This window comes from Cydia strobilella, chromosome 11, assembly GCF_947568885.1.
Source record: "Cydia strobilella chromosome 11, ilCydStro3.1, whole genome shotgun sequence".
Classification (NCBI taxonomy): domain Eukaryota; kingdom Metazoa; phylum Arthropoda; class Insecta; order Lepidoptera; family Tortricidae; genus Cydia; species Cydia strobilella.
Window position 1 is genome coordinate 15,086,744 of NC_086051.1, and position 24,914 is coordinate 15,111,657.

Sequence of the window (24,914 nt, forward strand, 5' to 3'; positions counted from 1 at the left end):
TATTAAGTCGATTAATACTAAAAATAAAATACCCAAGACTATGAAATATAAAGATCGCACAACCTCAGACGGTGCAGAAATTTGTAACTTATTTAATGATCACTTTCACTCCGTTTTTGAAACGTCAGATACTAATTTGCGAGTTGATACATTGGTGCCACCAACTGAACCCTTAATTGACGCAAGCAGTATATATATTGACCGTGCTATTGTCCACGGGATATTGAACACAATCAATACCAACAAAGGTGCAGGCCCGGATGGTATCCACCCAATTTTTATTAAAAATTGTTCAGCGAACTTATCGTCCCCACTCACTATTCTTTTCCAAAAATCCATTAAAACTGGTTTCGTTCCTGAAATTTGGAAAAAAGCTTTCGTAACTCCAATCCCCAAGGGTCAAGTTAGCCAAAATATTGAACAGTATAGGCCGATTTCTAAATTATGCCAATTTAACAAAATTTTCGAAAAGATAGTCACAAATCAACTCTCCCAAGTAGTCAAAAATCACATTAGCCTTAATCAACACGGTTTCTACAAAGGTCGTTCAGTAGATACTAACCTATTGACTTTCACTAATGATATATTAGTAGCGATGGATGGAGGCGCATGTGTAGAGGCCGTGTATACAGATTTTGCCAAGGCTTTTGACAAAATATGCCACAATACACTTTTACTCAAGCTTTGGCACCTTGGAATACACGGAGACTTATTCCGCTGGATAAAGTCATATATAGAGAATCGGAGCCAATGTGTTGTTCTAGCAGGTTACGCCTCTCAATGGAAGTCTATTAGTTCCGGAGTACCACAGGGATCTCATTTAGGCCCTTTACTGTTTACGCTTTTTATTAATGACATAGATAAATATATTAAAAACTCGAAAGTGCTGCTCTACGCAGATGATACAAAAATTTATAAGATTATCAATTCTGTTGAAGATTATTATTTGCTCCAAGATGATTTGAAAAATTTTGAGACATTTTGTACTAAAAATAATTTATTTTTAAACTTGAATAAATGTTGTGTCATCAGTTTTTCTAAGAAAAAACATAATGTTAACTATAATTTCACATTAGGCAACAATAATCTGAGTAGAGTAACACAAATCCGCGATCTTGGAGTTATTATGGACTCAAAACTAACGTTTATACCTCATTTAGAATCGGTTATAAAAAGGGCGTACAAACAACTAGGTTTCATTTTACGGGTGGGAAAGCCATTTAAAAATAGTGTCACTTACAAAATCCTTTTTAACAGTTTTGTTCGCAGCCACCTAGAATTTGCCTGCGCAGTATGGAAACCCTATCATAATGTTCATATTGAAAGAGTGGAGCGAATACAAAAAAAGTTTGTTAGAACCCTCGATTTTAGAACTGGTCATACTCACCTTAACTATAACGAGTCGCTGATACATCATAAGCTCCAAACTCTTGCTAGTCGACGAGACTGTGTAGATTCTGTCCTACTTTTCAAAATTATGAACAATGTATTAGATGTCCCCTCACTACTACATCAAATACGTTTGAGAGTACCTCGTAGACGTCAGCGCCACTGTCAGAAGAAAAAAATGTTTTCCATCCCCTATAGTAGAACATGCTATGCACGAAATGTATTTATAAGACGTGTTTGTAAACTTTTTAACGAAAATGAAAAACTTAATAATTTGGATTTGTTTAACTGTTCCATTAATTCATTAAAATGTGTTTTTCGGTAGTTAATTAATTATGTAAATTTTTCTTATGTATACTTATGTCACTTTCCGGAAATCATGTCATTACTTATTAATTCCTACATTACTTATTAACTTTATTACCTGTACCTACTCATGGGTCGATTCACGAGAATCGGCGAGGATTTTCTTTTAGATATAATTTACAGTTTCAGTACAAATCTTCCGCCGGCTCTCGTGAGTTTTACCTATACCTACCTTCAAACTATTACTACCTAGTACCTACCTACTTTATGTTTTTGTTGTTTTATAGACTGCAATTTATATACAATAATGAAACTCCAGGTCTTAATTTAAGAAATATTTGTAAACTTGTTTGTAAACGACTGTTTGTTTCTTAAATAAAATAAAAATAAAAAAAAATTACTACAGTAATGATTTAGTGATTGGAATTTGCATCTTAGATACGAGAAGAAAAATGCCTTGAAAATGGTATCGAAAGATTAAATAAAATAAATTATGAGGTGCTAAAAAAATTACCCATAGAAAGTGCCCACATCTACGCTGACGTCCTATTTGACCTTATATGAATTCCATATTAGTTTTTCACAATAACTTCGCGTTCGAAAGCACTTCTAAATTGAAACTAATGCCTGCCTATTTTTGGGATTAGGTTCCCCAGTTGGCTTTGTTAAGATGGAACCGAGGAAACGCTAAGGTGAGGAACAAGAGTTAACTGGAAGAGATCCCTCTTAGGGATAAGTTCGCCTTGGCACTACTTCTATCTGATGTAACCTTGATTCCTTTCTTTTTCATACAATAAAGTGTTTACTTACTTACTTACAAGCGAAGCATTCGGACAATCAAAGCTTCAGATGATTAATTTATTATGAGATAAACACTACCATAAATTTAATACCCAAAGCGTGAAATAAAACGACAAACCAACAAGAACATTCCATTTAATATGCAATTTTTTACTAACGCAAACTCGTCACGTTATAACTTTTTAAACATTGCATTTGAAGCTAAGTCTAGCAGATCTCTCCTAAATATTTAGATAAGTACGGTTTTTACTCACTATTATTTTTAGTCGCTTTTGGCGACATGTTTCGGATTCTTTGGGAATCCTTCCTCAGGCACGAGCGTCCGCAGCGGTTGTACGACGTGCACACGAATATGTCTCACGATAGTTTAAGTTAGATCTCTCCTAGTTAGTAAATATTTTAGGTTTTATAATGAGCTTTCATGTACACCAGTTATAATAACAAACTTTTATAGGCTCTACGTATATTTAAATTACAGACGGTTCGGAAACATTTATAAAGATTTTTACTATTTTATATGTAAATGTTAATCACATCTAAAAATGTACTATAAATATTTTAACAATTTTCTTCCATTTATAGCATTGTAAGATAACTTTAACTATAAAAATTTCATTATTATTACCAAACCATCCCACATGTTTATTTATATTTTTACTAACCTATCTAAGCAGATAAAACTCAAGCAAAACAGCCATTTTATCCAACACAAATTTAATGATAGGTAATAGACAAATTTACAGAAAATAATTGAGTACAAGACGTTTGATATATAATTTTGTTTTCTTTACTTCTATCCTAGTCCTTCGCATCAACGTAAATTTGTGTCGCTTTACTTCAAAATCGGATAAATCCATTCAACCCTCTTAGGAAATATCTACCCCTATTACCTTTTTATTAAATCGCATAATCTGACAGTTGGTTTTACCCGAGTTTGAAGTTAAGCGACTCATTTAGACTCCGCATTGATCAAAAACGTCAATTCCTGACAAAAACTGCACCAAAATGAAAGGTATTTAAGTAAAAGTGACTGAAACAGCAAGAAATGTAATTAATCTAGTCATACAGTGCCCCGCGAGTTAAAGGTGCCCATCACAAACACGGCACTGCCACGTTTGATGGCGATGGCCAACCTTTGTACAAGTACAAAAACTCCGGGAGCCTCGGAGATCCTACTGGGTATTAAAACTTTGAAGCGGCGGACAACGACTTGTATCAAATGTTACATTATGTTAAGAAGATATACCAAACACTCAATTAACCTAAAGCTCTTAACACTACTCAAAAACCATATTCATAGAACCATTGCCGTTAGTCTGTCCAGTTAGCAGTAACTCAGCAGTGTTGGAATTGAGCACGAGTTCTGGCAGCATTCCTCGATGATGCCTCTCTTGCCTCGGCCCATGTCTCTGGCCATGCCCCTGTCCGTGTGTCGGTCCAGGCTTCGGGATAGCCAGGGCCAGCTAAACTCTGGCTCGTAGCCCATATGGATGGAGTTGTAGTCTGATCTGTGGAGAAACATTGCAATTTTAGAGACGAATAGGTGTTTATTTTTGTGGTAAAAGATTTTTTAAGACCTAGAATAGAAAGAGCTTTTTTTATGCATACAGCATCAAAAGTAACGGATAGGTACGAAAAAATATTAAAGTCTCTGTATGTATGTAGAACAATTCTTAGACAATGATACTTTTGACCGCGAACTAGAGATATATCAAAATAATTCGAGGATGGTATTAAGACCTATTTTTGGTTAACGTTGTTTCGTCTGCTACTGTTGATGCTGACTGTGCAATTAGTACACGTTTCTAAGTATTTATTTTAGTTGATATTTGGCGAACATTCATAGTTAGAATGATAATGCAATAAAATTTCTAACATGAAACTGATCTCATGACGCCGTCGAAAGGTAAACTAATACTAATAGTAGCCAAAAAGTCCTCGATAGAATAACACAAACGCAATGAGTTCAGGGCTATGATTTCATGCAGTGAAAATCTTAATAGACGTGTAAAGAATAGGGAGTACAGTCAGCAATTAACAGTGTGTATAAAAAAAATATTAGGAAAATATGAAAAATTCTATCACTAAAAGAAATATGGTATTATGCTATCTCTGGTTCCCATTATAGGTATAGCTTCTAGACTTATATCTAACAGTCTCACCAATTAAAGGAGGCTTCCTTTCCATGCATATTATTAGCAATCAGTTACCTTCTTAACTCAGTCGGATAATATAATGAAAAAGCACGAGTGGAATAATACACTGAAAGAGCACGCGTGTTTAATATCTAGGATTATGAGCCAAAAATCGGTGGAATAATAACGTCGTTTTGAGCAAGTGTGTTGAAAAAATAGTTTTAGTGTAAATAACCTAGCATTTAAGTAACAAACTAACAAATTTGGAACACCGTATCTGAATAAAGAAATTATTTATTTATATCGACTTGATTCGTAGACGTACATATATACATAATTATCATATGCAGCTTTGTAAACGTTAAAGCTAATTTTATTTAGTCAAGTGCACCCCCTCTCCCTGCCAACTTATCAGTCGTTAGCTATGTGTAGGGATGAAAATTCCGGAAAAATCAAATGTTTTTTTCGGGATTTTACAAAATTTCGTTTTTTTTTCGGTTTTTTCCAGTTCTATTCAGAAAAATTAAATAGGTCACACACAATGCCACTGATGAGTGATGACAGTGTCAATGCCATAAACAAACACATTAGACATGCAACCTTAACCTACTTGTTTAAATTCCTAATTAAGTATAATGAAAAATACATTGTTTTTTTCGAAAGAAGCTTGAAAAAAACGAGCCGTTTTGAAATTTTCCCGCAATTTTCCTACAAATACTTCCGCAAAACTATGTGTAAAAAAATCACGGCAATTGTATTAAAATGTGATGAAAAATGGAAATTATCACTAGAAATATAGCACACGCACAAACACAAATCAATAAGTACCCTTACTGGGATTTGACCTCAGGATCTCTAGTTTCGTAAGCAAATTTACTACCGGAGACCTTACAAGGAGTAAGCTTGTGTCTTACCTCTTGTCATATTTCTGATAACACAGCACAGCCATCGTTTGAGCAAGTCGTCTACCACAGTAGACCTGAGGAGTATCCTCAGACTGACTGTATACTGACACGAAGAACACAACTACTGCGAAGAACAAAGAAAATTGGACCTTCATGTTTGTATTCGTTTTTAGGGTTTTCGTGCTGATCGTTCCCACAGATAAGCGAGGAATGTGCTGAAAGCTTCTGAGCTACCATATTTATACCATTATTCTAATTAATACACGATCCAGTGAACACTGTACCTTAATGAGAGGTGAATATGTGAAAAACACATGAAGTGGGTTAGACGATCGGTAATGGGAGGTGACGGACTGTGAAAGACTTTTGTCGTCACACGCCTACACCTACGGTACAAATATGACAGGATTGACAAAAATAATTTAAATTTAGATCTGAAGATTTTGTTTTTAAGAGTGTCACTAATACGGTTACAGTGGCAGGTTCGCCATATCAGGCTACCTAAAGCACAGGGCGGACACGCTATACATCAAAAATCACTTGCGTTTCTATGTGTGAATGGAACGTCTGTACACGCGTCATGCGTCATAGTGTTAGTAAGTTGCTTAAAAATAGTACTGAGCGGCCGGCAAACGGCCGTCAATCTGCTGTCGCGGGGTGAGGTAATTCGAGTCGGGGCGGGGCGGTGCTTGGCCGTTCTGTATGATTATACTATTACTTATTCTGTGCCTAAAGCCAAGCTGACGACAAAAACAGTATGGAAATAGTCACGTGATTTTTCGCATCAGGTCTTCGTAAAGATGTTAATGTTATAGTAATTAATTAATTAATATACTTAATTACTATAACATTATAATGTTAATGTTATAGTTATTAAGTAATTTCAGGACTGTAACATGTTCAGCGTTTCATTGATTATGTATGCAGATAACTGTCTTATTGCTCTATTACTTTAATTCTTAAATTGTATTAGTTCATTATTTCCGTCTATCTAGTTCCTACTCAATGCTTGTCTGGAAGACATAGCTTTTTAGCGTCTTAAGAACAGTGGTTAACGTTTTTGTTCTTTCTTTAATGTTTTTTATTCGGTTTACTTTCAGTGCACACGATTGTAAATTCAACGAGAATTTATTATATACTAACCAACTACTATATATCACATTTTAACAGGAATGTTAAGGTAATTTTGTTTCAATATCCCTGTGAACTTTTTTGCCACCTTTTGCCTTAATTTGACTACCCATCTGGTGGTCAAATTGACAGTTTAACAAAAGAAATGCAACCCGGAATCTTGCAAAACACCGGGTCACCACCAAATGAACGCAAACATTCTCCATTCATTGCACCAGACAATGCCTACAATCAGTTACATTGCATGAATTGCACTTTCTGTTGTGAAGCGGTTGAACTACAAATATCAATCATCATTATTTCAATGGATACAAGGAAGCAAGGCACTTAAGTTTCCAGTATTTGATAGACGGTTCTGAGTTTCTGAGTATATATGTCTTATTTTGATAGACGTGTAAGCATGCTGGCAGATGCAGACTAATCAATGGCATTATGTATGTGGAGGAATAGAATGTAAACAGAAATAATCAAATACAAAGGTTATCTGCCACATGCTTCGTCAAAACACATACATATATGTAATCCGCACAAGCATCGTCACAATTCTACATTCTCGTCTACATTAATACTAAAACAAACCATAATTTCTGCAACAAGCTTCGTCAAAACTTCTATAAACTAACGGCCATCCCCACCCTGCACCAAGCCCGACCCGAAAGTTCCCATTATACTGGCAGCATTCCCACTGTATGGTGATGGAAACTTGTTGGACCAGACCCAGAGCGGAGCGGAGCGGGGGAGCAGGTCAGAGTGGGGGGATCAGCAAATCAGATTTTATTCTTTTCAGTAGACGAATAGCCTGGAGGTAAGCAATTACCGCCGCCCATGGAAATCTTCATCACAGGGGGGTTACAACTTAAGTCTTTAAAATGGGAATACCGTCTTTTTTTGCGTGCAAGAAGTGCGAAGTGTGACACAGAAAGTTACGTTTATAACTACTTGTAGTTGGTTGCTCATAATATTTTTTCGACTAGGTTGTGGTAGGTACAAAGATTATTTACCGACTTACTCACTTATTTTCTGTCAGGAGAAAGAAATCAAAAATTAAGCCGAATGTAATAATTTATTTTTTCATACAGACTAACCCAATGACCAATTGGCACATGCGGAACGGCTGATCAAAAATTATGGCGAAATAATTAAAGAAGCCCTGCGTTTTAGTGGACGAATTATAATATTTATGATTTATTAAGATAACTGAGAGTCAACTATGTCACATGAAGAGAAGCACTCGGTAGCCGAGTGGAAAAAACTTACGAAACTCAAAAATCTGGCATTAGCAAAAACAATTCCTAACTTTAAGTTAATTTTGCGGTTTCACTCACGTATTTTTAGTCACACGATCAACATGTTAAAGTTAGTATGTCTCACGATAGTTTAAATTCGAACAATCCCTAATATTCGTAAATCGTAATGTGCAGGATATGTAAATGCAGAAGCAAAAGTGGCGTTTCCTAATCCTTCAGCCGCATAGAAACACAGTCTTTCTATGTATTTCTAAACCTGCTAGCAATTTGAAAATTGAAAACAATAACTTATAAAAGGAACAATCACCAGTAAAATTAAAGCCAACACGCTTTGTTCTCAAATTGCGAGAGAACAATGAAGTGCTCGGGAGGAATGAGGAATCGCGCTAACTGATGTGACGTTACCAGCAATATTCGCGGTTAAAGATTAAATTTCGATTGCGACTGCATCGCGTTGTATTGTTTCCGGCTGCATTGACGCGGAAAATGTAATTTAACAGTCACTGACATCCTATCGTTTGTATCTGCAGCAATGCGGCATAGTAATGCTGACGGCTACATTGTAGTTTAGATGATGCAGTCCCAATGGAACTTAATCTTAAAGTCCCTCGCCCAATTCAACCTTCCTGTTTAGCCCATGAGTTACTGGTAGAGCTTTCTGGCCTTATGTCGTCCAGTTGTACTGCTATGTGCCAGAAAGCTTTAATAAATAAATAAGGGAATATTTAATATTCCTTAATTCTTCTAAGCTTTTCCAAACAACAAAATTTTGGGAGTGTTGGCATAATACCCCTTGAAATAATTCATGTGACGAAAACTTCGCTAAATCGTCGAAGAAATTTCCTGTGCTGCCACATAGCTACATACGAATCGCGTCATCTGGTGGAAAAGAAGCAAACTAAACAGGTCTCCAAGACTGTTTTATTAACGACGACAAAAACGCTTCCATGTTTAATCATGTTTTAATGCTCAGTGACATTCACGAAAGATATTTATATTGGAATTGGGTTTTTTCTGGTTCAAAAAAAATAAAAATTTGTAACCGAAAAGTGCCGCAGGATGTTCGTTGAATTTGTTCATCCATAAATTTTAGTCTTGATATAAAATGCAGGAATAAATTGTGTTAAATTATTCAAATTAGGGTAGGAGACGAAAATGGAACACCTAAGTTTTTATGCAAAACGTCTTTGTGCCTTGTTTTGTATATTCTGTTGAAATGCTATTTCCGCGCTTGTAGATTTCAGACATTCATCATCACTAGAAGCGGATGAAATATTGCGCCAAAAGTACCTGGGGGCTTAGCCAAGATGACACAATGTCCAATTGACAAACGCCAAACGAAGAGAAAAAATGTACTGGGATGACAGATGCTACGAAAAGTCACGTGACTATTTTCTATCGACGTTTGCCATCTTAGAGAGGCCCCCTGCCACCCTGTAGAGCTAAGATGGTCACCTTTTATCATCTGTCACCATGCCTGTCACGTTCTAACAAGTATGAAAGTGCGAAAGTGACGCATGGCAAGACAGGTGATAAAAATGCGACCATGATACCGCTGCTGTAGGGCTAAGATGGTCGCCTTTTTATCATCTGTCACCATGCCTGTCACGTTCTAACAATTTTTGGAAGAGCGAAAGTGACGCATGGCATGACAGGTGATAAAAATGCGACCATGATATCCGTGCTGGAGTACCTACTCCATTAAATAGAAATATAAATCTTCCAAACAACTTCAACACACAAATCTTGTTTTCGGGACCGCATAAATTTAAACCTGTCTCCAGACTTATGACGTCAACACGCAGACTGTGTGGGTAGGTCGCCATTTACACCTGAAATCACAATCAGGTCAACCCCATCTTAACACGAGCGCATATTAATGAACCATCTCAGTATAAAAGCCACCTATTTTGTTGCAATTCCTCACTATAAAACCTTCGATCTAGTAGATCACAAAGTATCGCAAGGGAATCATCATGAAGATTCAAGTACTCCTGGTTCTCGCCTGCTTCTGCCTTGTCAATGGTGATAACCAACGGTACTGCGGCAGGCACTTATCTCAAACGCTGAGGGATCTCTGCCCTTACATATCTTCTGGGATGGTGAAACGCTCATCTCAATATGGCTTTCAGGCTTCTAGAAATACCTTGGTGCCGTTGAAACCAGATTTCTGGCCTTGGCTCGTGCAAGCTCCTCAAGTGCTACATGGAAGCAGGCGCAAACGGCAGGTGGTCTCCGAATGCTGTGATAAATCCTGCTCCGTGGACGAGCTACTAACGTACTGTCCTTAAGATATTTGAAGATAATCTAAGAGTTCCAGGAGTACAAAATTGTGAAGATATAATGAATTATTTTTAAATGTTGAATTAATAAATATCCCTTGTTATTCTACTGTGGAGTTTTTTTGCCAGTGAATTGAGAAAGGGGTAATGAATTGGTATGAGCCCCCGTTAAGCTCGGTTCTCCATACATAATTAATTCATAATTTATTGATAGAGGTAATTGTTTACACGTCAACATTAGGTACATAATATTTGATTACATTTAACTAAATGTAAATTATCCGCACAATACAAATGTCAATCATAATAGAATTAATAGAATTTTACAACAAAATAATGGTACAAACGTAGTTACGCTCTCATTTTAAAACGACTAGCTAGATTGCTCTGAAACTTTGTACCTACAATAGGATAAGGTATATCTATGCCTGTAATTAGTTTATGTAACTAGCTTCAGCGAATTTAGGTTTTTCATACAAAACTTGTTTTTGCTCTATTTCGTTTGTTTTATTATCCAACACTTAGTTTTAAAATGAAAACGAAACTCGTTGATGATCGTTGATTGATGTTTGATGTTTGACTGTTATGCCCTCTCGCTGCAGTGTATCCCGATTTTTATATTGTTGTCGATTTTTTTCGTCAGATTTCGAGATAATTTGATCCATTCTGCACATTTTCGAATTTCAACGTAAAATGTAAAAAAAAAAACGTTTTTTTATGTGTTGATTAGACGTGAAAGTTTCATACAGAATACAATTATTACATTTGATGAAATAGATAGTTTAAATGCTTAAGTAGGTATGCTCTAAAAATTGTTATTCAAATAGCGCGAAGAAATCCAAATAACTAAATTGGTAACCACGAATCTCATAAGTAGTTTTATGTTAACAATATACCAATTATAGAGATTGCTCTAACCAAGCCCACATTCACCGTTTTACAAATTTATGTAAATAAGGCCTTTCCATCAGTTTATAACTCAAAATTATGGCTAGTCTTGAGCAAATGGTGGCTCATTATATAGTTGTTATAACGTCTTTGGAATGTCTCGATTATCCATCAATTCAGCGAACATTAAACAGTCTAATAATCTTATTTGAACCCTAAATCTATAGCAATTCCTCATGGTCGGAGGTTACAGTGATACTGGTCTTCTGGTATCTAAGTAAGTTTTGAGAATGTTAGCTGCCGTGGGATAAATTCTGGAGCAGTGCATGATATTATCGTGTTATCTAAATGGACGGTAAATAAGGAAAGTTACTTATAGCAAATAGTCAATTTTGAACAATAAGCTTTTGCTCTAAATAGATGAAGTTGAAGTTTAGCCATTTAACAGAAATAGATAGATCTTTTTGTTAATGTTTTGGATTTCGATTGTAAAATGTGATATAATATGTGTTCAAAACGCGAAAGTTTTAAATGTTATAAAAAAAGTAGTTAGGGTAAGCACGGGCGTTTTATCTATAGGTAGGTACTTACATCTAAATAACAAATGATTTTGAATAACAACATACCTTTTTAAACTGAAAACGGTCCTAGGTACTGCTACAAAATAACTGTATCTAAATACGAGTATCCCAGTTGATTTACACATCAAACGTTGTGATGAGGTTAGCAGAGGCCGAGATTAGGTGTCAGCTGTCACATCAATTGCGTTGCAATCCTTACACTACACATATTACGGGTCCCAAACGCAGGCAAAGTGACACATACATACATAAATTCACACATTACAATCGCCGTACGTTGTAATGGGGAACGTTGGGTACGGTGACAGCTATCATCTCCATACAATTTCTTCTTCTTCTTCTTCTTTTAAAATTATGGCTTCAGCCCAGTGGGACTATTTCGCCAGTATCAAGGTATTGAGAGGTTTACAAACGACAAAAATTGTACGGTTGTACAAGACAGTGTACGGTGATTTGTTAGCTCTTGTAAATCGATAGCTAGTCTTTACAAGAAGCACGTGGACTACCGGCCGTTGACTCCAAGATGGTGGTTAAACGCGCTTCAAAATTAATTCTCCATTCACTGCACACTACCACATTAGTTTACTGTATAATAAGCTATCGATATTACACTTTAAACAATATTAATAAGCAAAAAAAAAAGTAATTAATCACGATGCTAACTATCAAGATGGCGCTCGAACCGGAAGTCCCTCCATACAATTTAAGTACCTATGCAAAATATGTGTTGAGATGTCAGCTGTCAAAGGATGAACATTTTTTTAAACAATCTTTGTTTTGTTATTTTTAATACACTATTGTAGAGGTTTTCATAGTTTTATGTATTCAACTTTGAATTTCTTTCGCTTCAATGAAAAAACGGTTGTTAGTTAGTTCGTTTTTTAACAACAGCGCAAAACATGGCATTTGAAACGATTTCGCATTACATTATAGTAGGCCTGGGATGGCCAGACATGTGCCGTTTACAGCCTGTAAACATCGATAAATGCTCCATAAACATAAACGCAGGCTTGTTAACACTGTCAATAAACAGACCGTCATTGCCTGATATTTATCGCTTTTCAGTTAGGTTTTAATTTTTATAGCTTTAAACTATGTATAGTACAGTAAGTACTACAAAGGTCTACGAATTCATTGTTATTTATGGTTTTATTTGAATTTTATATTTAACCTAAGAACAGTGACATTAAAATAATAGTCACACCCATTGAGATATTATTAATATAGAGAAGCCATGCCAAACAATGAAATTGTTGCAATCGCAACCTGTACTACGCGAACAAAACGTCGTAAGCGCCATAAAATTCATGGCGCTTACGCGTTTAGGTCGCGAAACTCACGCTCCGCTTCTATGGTTTGTTGCCAAAACAACATCAACTACACACATACATACATACATATAATCACGCCTGTTTCCCGGAGGGGTAGGCAGAGACCACGAATTTCCACTTGCTACGATCCTGACATACCTCTTTCGCTTTCTTCACTTTCATAACATTCCTCATACACGCTCGCCGGTTTAGGGTGCTCTTGACCTGGCCTTTCTTCAGGATTTCCCCGATCTGATCAGAGAAAGTCCGCCGAGGTCTGCCCCTAAGGGAAAAGTGTGGACTGAACGAAGATGTAGTGACAAAAATTGAGAAAGGTATGTTGAGATGATTTGGACACGTGGAAAGAATGAGTGAAAGAAGGCTAACAAAGAGAGTGTATAAGGGAGAGGTAGAAACGGGAGTTGGTTAGTTAGTTCTGTGGTTGTGTGGTTAGTAAAATAATAGCTAGTCACACCAGCACAAAGTTTGAGTTAATTTTGGACCATAGTTGGGAGCTTTTGGATTACCAGTTGGGTGATTTTATGGTTACTTTAGTTTAAATGAATATGATTTGTGTGCGTAGGTGCGTATTGTGTTCGCTTAGTTCAGGGGTTCTCAAAGTCATACGCGAACCCCCAACAAGGGTTCGCCGGTGGTCGTAAGGGGGTTCACGGCAACTGAAATAGCTATTTATGCCACAAGTGCGGAAATCATCTTTACGCACGTGTATCATACAATGTTTTACTATGCATTGTGCGAGTAAATAAAAAAACATATCATGGCAAATTAGTTTAATTATTAAAAAATTGAAAACAAAAAGCACTAGTGCGGAAAAGTGCTATTTTCCGCACTGTAATATGTACTGTAAAAAAAATTGAAAATAAAAAGCACTAGTGCGGAAAAGTAGTACTCTCCGCATGATATGGCTCCGTAGGAAACTCACTTTTCGAGCACATGCATTGTAATAGTTATTTTCGATACAAGTGCGGAAAAGAGGAAATTCGAAACGAGTGGCAATAAATTTCGACACGTGTTGCGAATTACCTATTCGCACGTGTATCGAACAACGTTTTACAGTACATATGGCCCTTTAAACTTTCGACATATGCACAAAAAGTGCACTTTACGCACTAGTGGGAGAAAGTAGCACCATATGTACTGTAAAGTACCTTTTAGCTGACTTTAACCTAAATGTATACGACGCTAAACATCTGTCTATACTAAGTATATTCTATATTAAGTATTAAGTAAATGTGACTTTTCTAATATATTTTTTCTTGTTGACAGGTAATAAACAACAACTTTAGCGAAAATAAGTACTAAAGGTCAGTCTATGGTTGAAACTCCAGTCTTCTATTTTTTTATTGCACGTAAAATTATAAGTACAGATGGCGGACTTAATGCCATAAGGCATTCTCTACCAGTCAACCACTGGGCTGAAAAGAAATGGTTGTTAATAGGTGCAGGATTTATACTACAAAAATTAAAACGATAATCACTACCTTTTACAAAATAAATACTAATTAATATACTATGAAGTAAGTAATTATATACTTACATAAATATCTACTACATATATACATACATTATACTACTCTGGAACATTATTTACATTTTACTCTTAGCTGATTTAGCTGGTTTACTTGATTTTTGATTGAGTTGATTTATTATAATGTGTAGAAAAGCAGTGCATATTACTGTACATAATTAGGCATTAAATCATTCATTATATAGCAGTCACATAAACTATTATTCAAAGCTTAAATAGGAAATAGGTTAACAATGAAGCCGTAAATTTAACCATGTTCTGATATCGATGGAGTCGAACCCACAACCCGTTAAGTACACACATAGAGTAACTGATACTAGAACTAGAGCGGTACTGTCATAGTAAATTTTGTAACCCCAGTAAATTCACTGCCATCTGTCGACACACTTTAAAACTAAAAATGAAGATTTATAAAAATACGACAGAATGTATTTAAATATAGATAAATGATTTTTTTTATTTGCATTAATTATTTTTATGATTTTGACCCATGTTCTTTCACTGATATGCGTTAAAATTGTTAAATAACAAACGAAACCGTCAACGCCATCTATACGACTGTAGGCCAAAACTAGTAGCGCCCTCTGAACGAGAATCAAATTTTCTTGATTTTCGAGGCACGTTTTTTCCTTAGACTGTATCCATCTATTACGGAGTTATATCTATCTTTGGTACACATTATTACTGATCACACGGAATATAGTGGTTTCTTATAGCAATAGAGACTGTTCATAAAATATTTGCATCGACCATGCACTAAAAATATCTGCCACCCTGGATTACTATTCCAAATAGTGATGTATCTTCACTGCAGTTCGCTTTCAATAGTATTAGCCACAATCTGTTGTTGTTCAGGCAAAATCTGTTCTACAATTGTTCTACAGACAATATGTGGTATTATCTATAAAAACGGACCTTATTGTCGATGGCGCTTACGCCATTATTAACGATGCTCCGATATAAATACAATGCCGCGCGACGCTGTGCGGCGTAAGCGCCATCGACAATAAGGTCCCTTTTCATAGAAAATGCCCAATATATGTGTGCTATTAGAGAATAGTAGATACCACAGAAATAAATATACCATAGAAGACGCAAATGCATCTACTTCGCGTGTCCGAACCCCGACCAAGCGTCGAGGTTGACCGTTGCTCTTTACAGTCCACGCGCGTCAGTTGCAAAATGCTTCGTTGCATGATAATTAACTGCAACAGCCCAAAAATTGCGAGCACCCAAAGGCAAGAACATATTTCCTATCACAGATAAGTACTTTTAAAATTATATTATGCGTAAATTTTGTATGAAAAAGTCGCTTGGTTTCAATACAAATCGTGGTATTTGCGTCATCTAGCGTATATATTAAATCTGTGGTAGATACTTTTAAAGTCTGATGGCACCACTTCACGATGGGCCATCATACTGGCCCACTAAGATGGCAGGCGTATAGAGGATAGTGGTGTCCGATAGCTTACAGCGCGGCGGGATGGCGAAGGTAGTGGGGCCAGCGACGGTGCGTACGCATCTACACGTGGCCCATTTTATAGTGGGTGCTCTTAACCATCGGCCCTCGTGTAGAGGATCCATAACCATCGCATGACCATCATGTACAGGATACGCTACTTTTGATGCTGAATGTGATGATGATACTCTTGACCGATTGCGGCCGCAGCGACTGTGTGTTCTGGAGTAGACATTTTTAATAACCGTTAACAGAGTGTAGCTGTTCCACTCTCTGGTACGCGATTCAATTTTCCTACTAAATTTTCTGAGCGCGCATCGAATTTCCGAGATGCTGAATGTACTAGGGATATAAGCGCAGAGGCATTTGAGCAGCTCGAAAGTCATTTTATTTGATAAGTCCAGTACAAATAAGATCTTAGTTTCTCCTTTACCTGTTGGAAGTTTTTCTTTTATAGCTACCAGATGTGGTTAGAACAGCCAATGAACCCTAGATTTATTAACCGCAAAGCGTGATCTGACGTCTGACGTGTAAGTTAAATTCATACAATACAATCAATGAAAAATAATGATCTCCGCTACTTGCTTTTTGCTAATCGTCGACGGTGGGACAGCTACCTTTGTACTGGTTGAACTACCGCACAGTGGGTATTTTTTCTAAATTGTTTTACTGATAAGACCTTGTTATCAGCTCTAATAAATGACCGAGATAACGGAATGAGATTTATTCAATACGCTCATTCATTGAACCACAAATAGAATCTGAAGCGAATGAAAACAGGAATAATGAGTTTTAGATAACCTATCATCTGATATTGATAACTACAATTTATAGGTAAATATAGTGTTTACGTTATTGAATACATTATAGGATCAGATCTTACCACTTCACTCTGTCAAATTAATGTAAAAATACCTAAATTACAAAGAAAAGAAATTTGGTTAAGGAATATTGCATTCAGTGGAATATACCTATATCAGGATACTCAGGATTTAAAATAACTTGCATAATGAAAAGATTAAAATCAAAAGGGACAAGTAAGTAGATATTATATATGTCTAGCAGAATAGCAGATACTACACATAGGTGCAATTTCACTTGTACGTCGTGGACAGCATTACTGAGTAACATCCTACAGTATATTTTATATAAAAACAGCCCATGTTCCCAGCGCAACTCTAAAACTAAATTATATATTAAAGCAGATATTTTACATGATTACAGATTTCGTACAGATCGGAAACGTGGTCACAACTGAAATCAGCGGTCACCACGCCAAAAAATATGGCCACCCCACCCCAGTCTCCTCTAACTTTTGAATCAAAGGTTCAACAAATATGAAAAAAATCCTGAAAGTAAAGCTTAGGAAATAGTTTTAATGAATAGCGAACATAAATTGATCGGTCAAGCCGTTTTTGGGTTTTTGGGAACTCGAAGGAGTTTAGTTAGTTTAGGTTTAGGATTCTAGTAGTGGAGGTGATCTGTGGTAGAACAGGCTTGCTATTAAAATATAATAAGTACCTAGATAAATGAATGCAAAACGATTAAATCTCTTCGTGGATCGTGCTTCGATAATCCGTCGATGCGGAGGTGTGAACAGCGCCGGCGCAAGCTATAAACGAAACGCGATTGTTTTTTAACTATCCCACGAAGAAAGCCACTTCTGAGCCTCGGTGATTACGTTTATTTCTATAGAAAACGAAGATTTGAAGTAAAATTATAATAGTTTTCTAATCTTCCAAAAGGTACTGGTTTACAAAGGTTCTTTGACAAAACGGTTAAGTGCAGAAATGGTTGTTGGTAGTATGGAGGTATAAAAGGGAAATGGAAGGAAATTGAACTCTCACTCTGTCTAGTCCTACGTATTCAGGTAACTCTCAACCTTGATAGTACATCACACTATCAAGGTTAAGAACTTTGCTGTTGTCCTCTTTGTGCTCAAGAATTGATTTCAATAGGTAATTAATTAAGACGAACCGAATCAAAGTTAAATGCGTTTCCTGAAATAGCAATGCATCCTCAGGAAAAGCCTATAATCTTGCATTTTCTCTATTTTTTCTGCTCCATTTCATAGCAACCTCTTACAAACATTTTGTTTAGTTTAGCATCTTTTTAACAAACAGGAATGTCAAAATGACAGATAGGGAAGAACGATTTTTTAGATTTGACAAATGTTGATGAATAACGCCATTTTTTTCTCTCTTACACCACAACCGAGCTGCATTGCGCGCGCGCACTCCGTCCAGTCACGAGTGATGACTTTTAACAGCTCGATGATGGGATCAGCCGTCAGTTATTAAATAGATACCCTTTTAATGGTACAAATTATTGCCTCTCTAAACACCTATAACCGGTGCTACGGCTTTTATTTATCTGTGTTATGATTCGGGTGTAGTAAGATTTGGGACTTTGTAATACTTAAACCTACTCACACAGAGATTATTGGTATATATTTAGTGACTGATAGTATCAAGGTTTAGGTCCTCAAATATACCAGTTAATCTCCAGTTTTCATGTGCGCTATCATGCAGTCAACATAAGTACCTACTAAACTAGAATGGTTCACGGAAGACATCTTTTACTCTAAAAATATATTACTGTATAAAACTTCGCTGGTCAGATCTCTCGGCATTATCACTTGCTATTATATACTAAAATTATACTGTTACGGTACGCAGGTTAATGATATAGAACTAAAAATAAATTAAAACAAGACGTATTTTCATGAATTTCATGTTTAATTTTTTCTATCGAGCCAACATTAACTTTTATGTTTTTACTTGGAATCTGCCCTTGCAAATATAGGCTCAGAGTCCCTGTTCTTTTTTTCATGGCATTTGCCCTTAATTAAAACGTGTAAAAATTCAATATAATTAAAAACAACAATTTTGCTTTAACCCCAAGTACACAACTAAACGCTTTAATGATTATGTAAAAGATATACTATTTCCTAACCAGCAATAGCAATGCTATAACAACAACTAATTTTGTATTCGGACATATCGGACACAAGATTACGTGATTAAGTTATTATAGATACTGATTTAAAAACAAGAAACTATAGACAATAGCCGACTCGCAGAGCCATAAACTTTCATATCATTGTTTATTACCATAACCTTTAGCAGCGTCGGTGTGCCCCCGGCTTTATCTCAGGAATTTTAAAGTGTGGCAACACATCGTTAATCAATCTAAAGATGGTAATTTTTATGGCGGAATTCACATATATTTTTATGTTTTATTATTATATTCACAATAGTTAAAATAGCGTTTACATTGACGTGTTTTAAAAAGCGATTACAAGACTTTTTATAAATAAAAATGGCTCTATTTGTCACGCTCTAAAGTCGATTCGCAATAGAGTACTCTTAGTACTCCTCCTCCTCCTTGCTTCGTTCTCCTCAGTGCTGAGGGTCGTGACCTCCTACGTGGAGCACGTGATTCCGGATAGCAGATTTCCAGGCATTTCGATCCCTTGCGACTTCTAAGGCATCACGGACCTTGATGGATAGCGATTTGCTAACCTGGTCGGACCACCGCGTTGGACTGCGACCCCTTCTCTTTCCTTCCACCTAACCAGTGACCATGAGTTTTTCCAGGTTGTCTCCAGTCTTCCTGGCTATGTGACCGAAGAAATCAAGAACTCTCCGGAGACACGTGGTTGAAAGCCTTGTGGTTACTCCGAGCTCCTTCAGTATTGAGACTCTTAGTACTAAGGGTTAAGTAAGACCTTGGTGTCCGATAGACGCCGTACAGCGTCAGATTGTGTGGGTAGGCATCAACATTTCTATACGAGTAGAATATGACGCTGCACGCAGCGTCTAGCGTCAACGTACCGAGGTCTAAAGGTGTCTTTTACAGGTAATAAAAATTTTATTGAGCAATCTTATACAAATCAACCTTGTGCAGTTTGTGCACCTAGTCCCACAGTAAACTGAATAAGGCTTGACAGAACTGTAAATCTTAGTTCCCTACCAAAATTGACAAACCGGACTTATAAAATCGCGGTAAATATTCGCAAGTCTTCGCCTCACGCATTTTAATGTCAGCATTACGCAGATTCACAAGCACTAGATTTAATCTGCGGGCTTAGCACGGTTATTGTCATATTGCGCGTGAAATGGTTATTATCATATTGCGCGTGATAGGACTGCTGTCTTCTAACGTTATTGTAAAAAACTGTCATTTTGCGAGCATGGTACCGGGCTACGATAACAATATCCCGTCGATAATGCAAGTAATCGACAATCTTTTTTTTTCCTTTTCTTGATGGACTTGAGGGCGGTGTTGCCCGTAGCCAATGTCACGTAAAAGGGTAGGAACAAAATAAATGCTCTTAGAGCACGACGCTGTTCGGTGGTTGTTGTAGTTGTCTCGTAAAACCGATAGCTGGATTTTACGAGAAGCACGTGGACTACCGGCCGTTGACTCCAAAATGGTGGTTAAACACGCTTTGAGATTAATTCTCCATTCACTGCACACTACCACATTAGATTATTGTATAATAAAGCTATCGATATTACACTTTAAACAATATTAATGAGCAAAAAACAAAGGAATTAATCACGAGGCTACTATCAAGATGGCGTTCGAACCGGAAGTCTCTAATCGACAATCATTCGTTAGTGACCACGATTGTCTATGCCTAGAGTTTTTGAAAGATCCATTCAATAGGTGGCCTTATTCAATTGTCGGACATGTGTCAGATGAAGTTTGAACGCGAATAGCTAGATTTATTATTACACTTCGAAATTATAGGCCATAACACACCATCGTACCGCACCGTGACATTGGAGCAATTCTAGAGGGCCCTTTACACTCATGCGCGAATCACGGCGCGAAGCCGCGAACGCGAGTGTGGAGTCTAGTTCGCTATTCAGCGAAATCGACTCCACATTGGCGTTCGCGGCTTCGCGCCGCGATTCGCGCACGAGTGTGGAGGGCCCTTAGGAATAGGGACACAAACAGTGTCCCATATTTCCATGTTTTTCTTTTTTTTTTCATGGAAATATGGGACACTTGGCAACACTGGTGCACGTGTGCGGCAGTCTGTAAGATAGGATCGCACCGTTTTGACGGTTCGGTGCGATAGTATGGAAGCCCACGCCAGTACTACCTATTCCTAGAACTGCACCAAGGTCATTGTGCGACGCCCCCATAAGTAAGAGCGAGAAAGAGATATCGCTTTATCGCTCTTACTTATGGATGCGTCGCACAATGACCTTGGTGCGGTGCGACGGTGTGTTACGACCTGTAAAGGCAAATACGTCAAAACGGTGCGAACCTTACAGACTGCCGCACACGTGCGCCAGTGTTGCCAAGTGTCTCATATTTCCATGAAAAACATTCATTCATTCATACATGGCTACGATAACAATATCACGTCGGTAATGAAAAAAGTTATCGACAATCATTCGAAAGTAACCACGATTATCTATGCCTAGAGTGTATGTCAATGGCTCAGGCTGGCCTTATTTAAATTTCGGACGTGTGTCGGACAAAGATTGAACACGAATAGTTAGTTTTATTACTACACTTCCAAATTGAAAAGAGTTTAAATGAGTGACAGTTGAGTGACAGCTTTATACAAATTGACTTGCATTATATACATGGAGACTATATAAAGGAGCCAAATGTCTATGTATGAAAAGTGTCCATCAAAAAACAGTAATTAGGCGGCGCCACCATACACCGAAATACTACCAAAAACAACCTACGTAATTTGGTCGGGTTATTTGTTGCCTTATATGGTTCATGTTATACTCATGTCCCAGAGCCTCACTAGCGCCACCGGAGAGATTAGGAACTATTATTTAAAACTGAAAGCGGTCACTTTTGCAACAATTCTGCACTAAGAGATTGGCATCCTTTCTATACCATCCATAATTATATAGTTTGTCAAAAGGGCCCTCCACACTCATGCGCGAATCGCGGCGCGAAGCCGCGAACGCGAGTTTGGAGTCTAGTTCGCTAATCAGCGAAATCGAATCCACACTTGCGTTCGCGGCTTCGCGCCGCGTAGTCTGGAGCGGGCTAAATGACCGTCTCATTTCAAACATAGACATTTCAAACAAGAGAGAGAATCATACTATCTTTGTCTTACACTAGTACTAGCACCCAAAAGAAAAGGATGAGTATAGTTTTTTTTGTTCTTATTTACTGATAAGATTTGCTTGACCAACTATAAGGCCCCATACGCACAAGAGCTTAAAAAGCGTTGCGTGTGGGGCGCACCCATAAGTAAGAGCGAGAAAGCGATATCTCTTTCTATAAGCTCTCGTGCGAATGGGTGGGGCCTAACATGCACGGATAATTGTGTTCTCTCAACTTAAAGCACACTCGAGCGCGAATCGCGGCGCGAAGCCGCGAACGCAAGTTAATCTAAAGCGAAATCGACTCACGCTCGCGTTCGCGGCTTCGCACCGCGTAGTCTGTAGCGGGCTTAACGTTTTGACAATTGACAATATTGACATTGACAAGCACGCGTGCGCGTCTGAATCAGTGAAGGTAATACAAACTGACTAGAAAAAAATATATACTGATTTGATGTCAAAACTAAAGAAAATGCCACCGATAATGTAAGTTTCTCTAAAGAACAATAATTTATTTATAGAAAAAGTTATAGTTCGTGTAGATTGTTTGACCAATAATCAATAACTGATTTTATCATGAATTTGTTTTTCAGTCGATGACGATGCTTAGGCGCAGAAGAAAATGCTAGCGAAATATATATATATATATATACTCCCTGTTTAGACACGTGGAAAGAATGAGTGGAAAAAGGCTAACAAAGAGAGTGTATAAGGGAGAGGTAGAAACGGGAGTTGGGAAGGGGCAGATCTCGGCGGACTTTTTCTGATCAGATCGGGGAAATCCTGAAGAAAGGCCAGGTAGAGCACCCTAAACCGGCGAGCGTGTATGAGGAACGTTATGAAAGTGAAGGTAGCGAAAGAGGTATGTCAGGATCGTAGCAAGTGGAAATCCGTGGTCTCTGCCTACCCCTCCGGGAAATAGGCGTGATTATATGTATGTATGTAAGTTTGTTAAAAACTGTTCTATCACTAATCACTACTATAATTGCATGAAGTTGTCATGGCAACAATGAATGTGTAAAAGTAGATCCAAATTTAGATTAATTAGACACTGTTCATTTGTTATACTTATTTTTGGTAAACTTTAGTTAACAACATTGAAAGATGACACCACCTAACACTGACAGATTAACTACCTAATTAAGCTTAGAATAAATTTAAAAGTGGAAAAATTACTGCCTTGGGTGAGACTTGAACTCACGGCCTTTGGATCGATACTCCAGCGCTCTGCCAACTGAGCCACCAAGACCTCATCGATAGTCAGCAAATCTTCCCACTATATGGGTCTAGGGGACCCTAGCGACATCTACCGTAAGAGTGTTACACTTCTTAAACGGCCACCGGAGTTCCAAGTCATATTGGAAATTCACCAGTTACGATGTGCTACCATTTTTCCTTTAATTTAAAAATCTGGAGTAACGCTCGCATATGTTTCTGCTTAAAAAAAAAGTTAAGTATGGGTATTAGCACATTGTGTGTGTGTGTGTGTGTGTGTGTGTGTGTGTGTGTGTGTGTGTGTGTGTGTGTGTTAAGATCATTTCTTACAGGTAGATGTTGCTGAATACTGAGAAACAAAAAAAAAACCCCCTGACTTAAAAACGAGAGCTTTCTAAAAGTGACATTATTTTCTCATAATTTGCCAATGAACCGCCATACTAGCCTGCACCACTATACAACTCATGACCTCATCTAATCTATTTTGTTTCTGTTTCAGTCATAACATATTAGAGGACACTCAAATTATCGAGGACATGGAAGATTTATTTAGAAAAGGGATAGTCATAAAATTTAGCTATCGAACAAGAGAGTTATCTGCTTCGAAGAAAAGTTCTTACATTCCGCCTGGAACAAACCTCTCAGCAAGTGGCATGTCCATGCATTTCGAATAGTCAATAGTCAGTGTTTATTTGTAAAATATATGTAGGTGAATCTATTACTGTGTAAAGGATTTTTTTTTACAAACTTAAGTTGCAACGTTGCAATGTATGTATCAAGTCCTGCAAGATAAATTAGACCACACTTCCCTGTATTCGATTGAGCTAAAACTTCACATACACTCTTTAAGTTGGGTGATAACATAATACATTATATAAGTTGGGTGATAACGCAATATTATGGTACAGTCAGCTGCAGAGAAAAGGCACCCCCTGCATACAAATTTAAATTTGTATGAACGTGGGGTACCTTTTCCCTGCAGTACCATCGAATATCTGATGATAGACGCAGGAAGTGGTCATATAGGAGGTCATAGAAGGAGATAAAATAACGCAACCGAATTTGTGTCTGGATTTGTTAGAATTGTCTTGATAAGTATTAGCATAGAGTAACTTATACTAGAGCGGTACTGTCATAGTAAATTTTGTAACCCCAGTAAATTCACTGCCATCTGTCGACACACTTTAAAACTAAAAATGAAGATTTATAAAAATACGATAAAATGTATTTAGATATAGATAAATGATTTTTTTTATTTGCATTAATTATTTTTATGATTTTGACCCATGTTCTTTCACTGATATGCGTTAAAATTGTTAAATAATAAACGAAACCGTCAACGCCATCTATACGACTGTAGGCCAAAACTAGTAGTGCCCTCTGAACGAGAATCAAATTTTCTTGATTTTCGAGGCACGTTTTTTCCTTAGACTGTATCCATCTATTACGGAGTTATATCTATCTTTGGTATTAGTGAGGGCTAACGCGTATGAATTCGCCGCTAGGGGCGCTAGTGTAGATGGTGGTCTTTTCCATAGTTCGAAATGTCAAATGTCACTTGTCACTTTAATGACTGACAGCTGTTCTTTAGTGTTTTGGACCACCATCAACAGAGGCGCAAACT

General features: G+C 37.2%; 3 protein-coding genes across 4 annotated transcripts in view; 2 read left to right on the forward strand and 1 right to left on the reverse strand.

The window, feature by feature from the left end:
- Nucleotides 1–24,914, forward strand: part of LOC134745614 (netrin-B-like) — a 239,585-nt gene that overhangs the window by 75,316 nt on the left and 139,355 nt on the right. The gene's annotated exons all lie outside the window — the stretch shown is intronic.
- LOC134745631 (integrator complex subunit 15) overlaps nt 1–24,914 on the forward strand; it is a 359,171-nt gene that overhangs the window by 40,465 nt on the left and 293,792 nt on the right. The window lies entirely within an intron of this gene.
- Nucleotides 3,191–5,772, reverse strand: LOC134745284 (bombyxin C-1-like). The gene is made up of 2 exons (XM_063679277.1): nt 5,546–5,772; nt 3,191–4,004 (listed from the first exon to the last, which is right to left on the reverse strand). The coding sequence occupies exons 1-2, from the start codon at nt 5,689–5,691 to the stop codon at nt 3,821–3,823; spliced, it is 330 nt and encodes a 109-aa protein (XP_063535347.1). The 5' UTR covers nt 5,692–5,772; the 3' UTR covers nt 3,191–3,820.

Bases quoted from the DNA above. Each gene is read 5' to 3' on its own strand.
- LOC134745284 (XM_063679277.1), bottom strand. From the start codon at position 5,691: ATGAAGGTCCAATTTTCTTTGTTCTTCGCAGTAGTTGTGTTCTTCGTG. The intron at 4,005-5,545 runs GTAAGACACAAG...GTTTCTCCACAG, and splicing joins TATCAGAAATATGACAAGAG to ATCAGACTACAACTCCATCC.